General features: G+C 20.0%; 2 protein-coding genes across 2 annotated transcripts; one reads left to right on the top strand and one right to left on the bottom strand.

The window, feature by feature from the left end:
• The first annotated feature begins 801 nt into the window (after positions 1-801).
• On the top strand, positions 802-7,996 carry LOC128954362 (chymotrypsin-like elastase family member 2A). The gene is made up of 6 exons (XM_054299936.1): positions 802-858; positions 954-1,203; positions 1,314-1,376; positions 2,220-2,607; positions 2,684-2,894; positions 7,743-7,996. The coding sequence occupies exons 1-6, from the start codon at positions 837-839 to the stop codon at positions 7,994-7,996; spliced, it is 1,188 nt and encodes a 395-aa protein (XP_054155911.1). The 5' UTR covers positions 802-836.
• Positions 7,997-8,803: 807 nt separating this feature from the next.
• Positions 8,804-9,237, bottom strand: LOC128954360 (GTP cyclohydrolase 1 feedback regulatory protein-like). The gene is made up of 3 exons (XM_054299935.1): positions 9,171-9,237; positions 8,993-9,087; positions 8,804-8,939 (listed from the first exon to the last, which is right to left on the bottom strand). The coding sequence occupies exons 1-3, from the start codon at positions 9,204-9,206 to the stop codon at positions 8,804-8,806; spliced, it is 267 nt and encodes an 88-aa protein (XP_054155910.1). The 5' UTR covers positions 9,207-9,237.
• Between the last annotated feature and the right edge of the window lie 501 nt (positions 9,238-9,738).

Genomic DNA, 9,738 nt, shown 5'->3' with positions numbered 1-9,738 from the left:
GATCTGACTGCGGTGTCAGAGCTGAATCTGAGTCAGATCTGACTGGTGTCAGATCTAACTGCGGTATCAGAGCTGACTGCGGTGTCAGATCTGACTGCGGTGTCAGATCTGACTGCGGTGTCAGAGCTGACTGCGGTGTCAGAGCTGACTGCGGTGTCAGAGCTGAATCTGAGTCAGATCTGACTGGTGTCAGATCAGACTGCGGTATCAGAGCATCATCAAGTGTCCTATTAAAATCAATAGTGTAAATTTTACCATATTTGATATTATTTATATATTTAAATAATATGTTTTAAAATAGGCTTTGTTTTAATTTAAAGTTAAGTAAATAAATATACAAACATAATGTTAACATTTCATTCATTTTGTATAATTTTAGTGATTTGATAACATCTTTTATCTTGTAATAAAATATTTGTTTTTTTGTAATGCTATTATTTATAAAGTATTAATAACTTTTTATAATCTGAATTTATTATAACTGTTAATATATATAACTTTATATTAATTTTACATTTCAAACACAAGATTTTTGTTTTTTTATAAAGTAATAAAATATAGTTTTTAAACTTTGTAATACAATATAAATATTTTTTCTAAGTATTAATAATCAATTAGGAAATTTAAAACTATTTGTTAAGTTTTATTATTTAATTTTTAAACAATATTATAAATTTACACTATTCGAGTATTAATATTTATTGATAAAATAAATAATTAAAGTATTATATTTGTAAAAATAATATTAATTTAAATAATAGCTTTTTATTGTAAAAATATTAATAACTTTTATTAGAATAGGATTGAAATACAACTAAATTTTATAAGAAATCAAAATGAAAATTTTGCTACAATTATGTTTGTTATTATTTTATAGTATTTTTTAAAATTAATAAAAACTAAAATTAAAATACATTTCTATTTTAAATATTATAATTATTTTTGATTAATAGTATTGTTGTCATCAGTATTGGTGTCGTTCAGTGTTTGCATTCACTCACAGATCAAACACTATCCGAACGTAACGCTCGACACGTGTGGTATCGGACGGCAGTCACTGTTGACTACAAAAAACTGTTTCAAGTGGTCATCAAATGTGACTACAAGTGTACAAAACGGACGGTTAGCTCAACCGGGAGAGTGGCCATGGATTGTATTCATCACAACTACATATTATTTTTTAGGGTTTATCCCATTAATGTGGTTTGTAATACATTATTGTATTTTAATGTTAAAATTTAATTATATAAATTATCTAAAACAAAACTATACTTAAATAACTTATTTAATATTTTTGTTGAAATATTTTATAGGAATCATTGTACGGGTGTTATACTAAACACCAATTGGATTATAACAGCAGCACATTGTATACGGTATATACTGTAATATACTATACTATAGAAATATAATCAATTGATTACATAAATTTAAAACTATTATAATTTAACATTTTGTTACTAAAATATTAGACGTATATTGAAAATACAGTAAATATATATTAATTATTTTTTTAAATTTAGATTTATATATATATTGTATATATATTATATATTAGATAATTTATATATATATACTAATGTATATTATATAGTATTAGACTGACCACCCAATTTATTAGTAAACCTGTATAATAGTATAAAATATATGATTTTCACCTATATTTTCCTGTATATTAAATATTATATTCCTGTATGTTAACCTGTACTTAAATAACTCTATATATTCGTATATTTTTATAATATAAATTTTAAAAAATTTAATTTAGATACTATATTTATATAAAAAGTTGAAATTTATCTTTTATATTAGATACGAACAATTTTATAAATATTTATAAATTTTTTATAATATTTAAATTATTTAAACTCTATATTAAAAATATAAGCAATTTTTTACTAACAAAACTTAATTCATAGTTATTTTATACTTTTATTAATCAATTAGTTTTACATATTTTAAAACTATATTTTATTATACATGTTAACCCCTTTCCTGTCACCTGTATATCAGACCCATGATTCCTGTATAATACAGGCGTCACCTGTATGGGTGGTCAGTCTAATACTATTATACTATGTATAATTTATGGATACTGTATATATATATGTATATATATATATTGTACATAGTATGTAATATACTTTATTTATTAATTTAATCTTAATTATGTAATTATGTAATATATATATATATTAAATATAATAATTATATATAAGTACCGATCGGACAATGACTTTGCGTACAGTTCAGGATAAGACAGATAAAAGCCATACATATGGTGTCCATCAGTGGTTCATACATACAAACTATACGATTAATAATGAGTTGTATGACATCGCACTATTGAAACTTAATAGTCATATAGGGATTACCAGATCACTGGATGGCAGGTATTATACGGTAAACGGTATTTGTTTGCCAGACAACAGACACGGTGTTAACATCGATGAAGAGTTGGCATTGTTTGCTGCTTTTGGTAAAACAGATCCGGGAGTCAGCAATACGGGACCATTGCGTACGGGTTGGTTAAAGTTTCAGAAATCAACTAATAATCGGATCGAAGCTTTCAGATATCCGGTTGATAGAGGAATAGGTGTTTGTCAGGTATGTCTCATCAAAATTTATATAATTTTTTTTACATATCAATAGTGTATATATATATATATATTTATATAATTAGGGTGATTCTGGCGGACCATTAATCCAATATGTTTTGGGTAGTAGTAGTAGTAGTAGTGGTAGTGGTAGTAGTGATGGTATGAATCGGGCCGTACTTATTGGTGTAGTCCGGGGTATAAACAATCAGCCAATGGTTGGCGACTGTCTTAATCTGAATCCAAATTCATTTATGGGTTTTATACGAGTATCCAATTGTGTCAATTGGATTGTTAGTACTGTTTTAAATAACTAATTAACTTATTAATAATATTAGTTTTGAAATTAATTTTTTTTTAAATATTTCTATATTTTTGTTTAACTTAATTATTTTTAAATATATTTAAGCATTTATCTTATATAATTTTTTTTTAATTTTATAAAAAAAAAGTTATTTTCTTGTTATACTATTCTACAGATATAAATTAAATAATTTTTTTTGAATTTTAAACTAAATTTTATTTCATTATAATTTATTGTATATAAATCTACTTTACATTATATTAATTAAGATATAATTAAACAAATTTGCTGTATTTTTGTTGTATTAATATTAATTAAATAAAAAATATTTATTTTGAATTTATATATATTTATATATTAGCCAAACATTATTTTTTATAATTATATTTAGAATAAAAACACTATTTATTATTATTATTTGAACAATTAATTTCAAATATTTTCTAGACACAAATATAAAATATTAAACAATAATTATATTGTAATGTTGACTATATTTATTACTATTATTTTATGGTAAAAAAATTATTTAAAATTATTTAGTAAATATATAATAGTTGTTTAAAAGTTATAAAAATCAAATAATTTAAAATTAAAACTGAAATTCAATAAAAAAATATTATTAAATATATACATAGATTGAACATAAATTTATAAACACTATTAGCAATTAGTTTCTATTAATTATATTAGACGATAGAGTATATTGTTATAATCAAAAACATAATCAAACACCAATTTTATATATAATTACACATATTTTTTATATTGTATTAAAAAACTTTTGTTAACATATTAATTGATTTGATAGTTCACTAATAATAATGATAAAAATTAAAACTTTTAAATAGTATAATACTCTCTATAAAAATGTTTTTGTTTTATTAATTCCTTTGATTTCTCAATCAGATGTTGTTGTCGTTGATATCGTAACTGAAGTCTATTCAAAGTGTTTGGTCCACATCTGATGTTATTGTTATCAAACGGTTGAATCAAATCATATCTCTGATCGTTGCTATCACTAACAGTTAGTCCGCAAGTGTTGTCCATATAATACCATTCAGTAGTCATTACTGTGTTTTTGTTGACTTTTTGTGTGCGATAAATGATGACAACTATTATCGCCGATACAAACATTAATACCATTACAATGCAAACGGCAATAGTAATGACAGTAATTGGTTCATCAATAATTACTTTTAAAAAATTAATTATTTGATTACATAATTAACAGTATAATTATTATAAAATAAATTTCTTACATAAAGGTGCTGTAGTTGTGATAATTTGTGTGACATTATCTATAATTGTACGGATAGTTGATGTGATATTTAACTCATGGATATTTTTAAATTTAATTTAAATAGTTCATTGAATATAAAAATATTTAATTTACCCGCAGTTATATTTGAGTTAATTTGTTTTACAGTATCGGTAAATGTATAACCAATAGTTGATATGGTATTTAATTCATTGGTAATATTTGACGCATTTGCTGTTTAAAAAAAATTATTTTAATAAATAACAAAAATTAATATATATTTTTAAAAAATATACTTTAATAATAACTAACCATCAGTTGTTATGTTTTGATTCAATTGGTCTATAGTTTGAATAATTGTGCCAATCGTTGATGTTATCCATAAGTTATTAAGTGTTTGATATTGTGATTCATTATTTATATTCATTATCTCTAAGAAATATATATTTAGAAAAAAATAATAAGTGCAATAAATTAAAATTATTATTATCTAATATTTTTATTTTAATTCATTTATAATTTATAAGTTTCCTTTCATATTATACAGATTGTAGATTTCATTTAGATATAAAAAAAACTATTGTATTATAATATTTAAACAACTTTATATATTAATTTTATATTAGCTTTAAAAATAAGTTGAATACTATTCAGTTAAATTTAACATATTATTAGTAATATCTACTTAATACTATACATCAGTAATAATAATAATACAATATTTGATGCATTATACATTTATATATATATATATATATATATATATATTAATAATACTTATTACAAACAAATTTTTATTTACATATAAATTGAAACTATTAATTGAATTATTCAAAAAAAAATCATAACTTAATTGTTTTTGATTTTTGTTTTGTTTAACATTTGTCACATATTTTCTCAAATGATACTAAACTATTAATTTAGTCAAAGTTATTGAATATTATGTAATATGTATTGTTATGATTAAATAAATTTAGTTTATTAATATAAATTTATATATATATACAGTATATACCGTATACAGTATATATGTAGTATAGTATACTAATTAATAATAGTTTGATATTATAGTTGAAAATTAATTTGATATTAATATACTAATAGTAAACAATGGGAAATATTTTACTAATTATTAAATTTGTATTTTGATTTATTTAATAAAAATACTGTACAATACTTATTAAATGTTATATATATATATATATATATTTATATAGAAGAGTGTATATATATATATACATATAGTAAGAGAGAGAGAGAGAGAATTGTTTACATGATATATATTAATAGTATTAATAGTTGTGATGTAATATATAAAACATTGATAGTATTTGTTTTAATAATCCAGTCTAAAATTTTTACAATTTTTTACTAACTTTATAAATTATTATCATTTTACTTATAAATATACTTTTTAAATAAATTCAATTACTTACCCACAGTTGTTGTTATGTTTGAATTAATATGTGTATAATTATCGGTAAGTGTTGTCTGACTGTCAGTGGATGTGATAATAATAAAACCAATTGTATTAATCATAACATTAATGAAATCTTAAAAAAAAATTTAAATAACTTTTATTACTTTTAATAATTTTGTAAATACAAAGACAAATACAATATTATTATATTATTATTATTTACTGTACCTTCAATTGTGATATTAAACAACATATTTATAATTTTTAATAACTAAAAACTTTTAAAAAATATATATTATGATTAATTGATAATATGAATTATTTTTTTAAATAACTTTTTTTTAATAATTTAATAATATTGCATATATTATCTAATATAAAACACTAACATACAATGTATACAAGTATTATATATGATAATTGAATACTAAATACTTATATAATTTTATGTATTTAATTTATACACATTTCATTTATACTGTAAAAACATATACTATTAAAACAATATTGATTGTGATTATAAATACCGTACTATTAATTGATATTTGAAAAAATAACAAAATTATTTGTTTATAATTTTAGTTTACAATTTTTCTCATATTTTTATAAACATTTTTTCTTAACTACATTTATATATCAATACATTTATAAATATTCATTAGTTATATTATGAAATATTTCTTATATTTCACTAACTCATAATAATAGTATAGTTTTTTTAAATATAATATTACTGTAAAACAACTTATTGTTTATGAAAAATTCATATTAATAATATTAATTGATTTTTTATAAACAAAATTATTTGTTTAAAATTTTTGTTAACAAATTTTCTAATGTTTTTGTAAATATTACTATTAGTCATAATTGTAATAAAATATCATTTTTATAATATCTTTATTTAATATTATATGTTATATATATATATATAATTCTTTAAAAATAAATCAACAAAAAATATGATGCTTTTAGAAAACTATAGTATAGTTTTGATAAATAAAAAATATTTTATATAATCTTAATTCATAAATATGTAAATAAAAAATTAATTGTTTATCAAGTTTTTAAAATTACATTATTTTGTAATAATTATAAAAAGAGAAAAAAGGTAATAAAATATATTTTATAAAACTTTGTAATACAATATAATAATATAAATATCTTTTTTAAGTATTCAATAATCAATTAAGAAATTTAAAACTATTTGTTAATTTTTAAACAATATTATAAATTTAGATTATTCAAGTATTAATATTTAAAATAAATAATTAAAGTATGAAAATTTATAAAATAATAGTAATTTAAATAATAGTTTTTTATTGTAAAAATATTAATAACTTTTATTAGTATAGGATTGAAATACAACTAAATTTTAATAGGAAATCATAATGAAAATGATGGCCTTAATGATCCCCCCTACCCCCCTTTCGCAACCCTATTTTAAATGCATAACAAAATTTATTTTTTCAATATTTCAAGTCATATTAGTTAATATTATATATATATATATTTAAAATAATTATTTAGAAATAAATCTATTAAAAAACTTAATCTAACAGTTTTGTTAAATTTAAAAAAATATTACATACAATCATATAATACAAAAATGTGTAAATATATACATAATTTTAATGTTTTTTAAGTTTTTTTTAAATAATTTTATTTTATTTAATTTACGTAATAATTATTAAAACAGAAAAAATGTAATATAATATTTATGAAATAAAAACTTTTAATACAATACAAGTATATTTGAATAACATTTTCAAGTTTTAATAATCAATTAAGAAATTAAAAAACTATTTGTTGGTTTAAAGTGTTTATTGTTTTTTTAAAAATAGAATAATTCTTAAAAATTATATTATTAATAATAAAATTAAAAAATTATTAATATTAATTATAGTATTAAATTTATAATAATAATATTAGTTTAAATAGTTTTTGTATATAATATATTGTTAATATAAGTATTAGTATTAATAACTTTTATTAGATTAGAATTGAAATATAATTAAAAATTTTATAGGATATCATAATGAAAATGTTGTTAAACTTATGTTTGTTAATATTTTATATAATTATTTTTCAATAAATAAAAGTTTAATAAACTTTTATATTCAATACATTTCTATTATTTAATATAATTATTTTGATTAATAGTATTGTTGTCATCAGTATTGGTGTCGTTCAGTGTTTGCATTCACTCACAGATCAAACACTATCCGAACGTAACGCTCGACACGTGTGGTATCGGACGGCAGTCACTGTTGACTACAAAAAACTTTTTCAAGTGGTCATCAAATGACACAATGGATATACAAAACGGACGACCGGCCAAACCGGGAGAACTGCCGTGGATTGTCTTCATTGAAGTTAATATAAAACCATCGATTTGGACACAATTGTATAGTTAAAAAAATAAATTATTAATCAAAAAAAAAATAATATATTTAAAACTTAATAAATTGTTGAAATAATAACAGTTTTATGGGAACCGGTACTATATTTAACAATAGATGGATTATTATCTGCGCTCACCTATTAAAGTATTATTACTACAAATATAAAGTTTTTACAATAATTAATATTTAATACAATTATTTCATATACTATATCCTCTCAGTAAGGATGACATAGAAAGCATTGCTGTTTATCCGGCAATACTAGATAAGCGACATAAGGGTCGGTCCTATTGTGTGGTCAAACATTTGTTGTATCCTTCATATGGAAAATCATCAAAAGATTATGACATCGGACTCATTAAACTGGATGAGGATCTACCCATTCAAACACCAGATACTCCACAATCATGGCTTATATACTCTACTATTAATTGTTTTCTAGTATTAAAATATTAAAACTTTTAACTTATAATAAAAATTATTTTACAAATAGCAGTACTGGTATTCAAACCTACAATAATGATACTAACTTATCTATCAGTGCTTTCCGTTTGATACTTAAACCATAAATGACTAATTATATACAGTTTACTATACAATATATTCTAATAAGCATAACTTTTGTTAAATTAAATTACTTACAGTATATTGTTAAAAAATTACTATTTCATATACATACAATTACTAAATAGAAATCAATAAAAATGTATTATATTATTTTTGTTAACTTTACAATAAACTAAAAATAAATTATAAATTTTTAACAAATTCTGTAATTAAAAAAAATTAAATTTATTAATCAACAAAACAAACATCAGTTTATTGACTATCAATTGGCTTATATAGAGTCCAACAACATGTCTGACCGACCCCTGTCATCGATATAACGGTATATCCCATGCCATCGAGTTTATCCAATACAATACGTGGACAGTCATCAGTACGCCATTCCTCACTGTCTTCACAATAGATAATTAATTAATTAAATTCAAAACAATATATACATACAATTTATTGCCCATTTGTGTACACTTTATGGCATTTAATTTAGCCATAAGTTGGGGATCGCTAAGCGAGTCGCCCACTATAGTGGGCCCACATTCCTGTCAATTGTTAAATTAAAAAATTTTAATAAAATAGTTTTAAATTTATTTATTTAAACAAAAGTAAATTATTATTTACAAACCAAACGTATTTGTGTTGATATTAGTAAATATGGCATTATTTTAATGTTAAATTGTATTTAAAACTAAATATTACAACAAAAAACTAACACAAACACTATTTATTTTATAAAAAAAAACATTTGTTATTTGATTTTAAATATAATTAATGTTTTTATTTATATATTTATTGAAAAATTAGTCCTTGAAAACTCCAATACAAACTGTTACAATAATTTAAAATATGATTAATTTAATCCAAATAGTTAGAAAATAATTTTAATAGATATATTTAATTGTTAATTTTTTTTATTAGCTAAAATTTATTTATATCTAAAATAGTTATTATAAAATTTATAATAGATTTCTAATATAATATGAATTTAAATTAAATTATATGTTATTAATATTTAGAAAAATTAAATTATTTATTTATTAAATAAAATGTTTCATCGTTATTTAATAAAATAATTTTAATATACTATTCTTTATTTATTTTCCTATTAATGTTTTTTAATGAAAATTCTAAAATAACATAATTTCAAATATCACACAAAAAAACTATATATAAATATTATAATTAAATAAATT

Source organism: Oppia nitens, unplaced genomic scaffold (assembly GCF_028296485.1).
Source record: "Oppia nitens isolate AA-2021 unplaced genomic scaffold, nextdenovo-longstitch-racon4-pilon3 scaffold26_pilon_pilon_pilon, whole genome shotgun sequence".
Taxonomy (NCBI): Eukaryota; Metazoa; Arthropoda; class Arachnida; order Sarcoptiformes; family Oppiidae; genus Oppia; species Oppia nitens.
The sequence above is the reverse complement of the archived record's forward strand: the minus strand, read 5'-3'. Positions and strand labels throughout refer to the sequence as shown.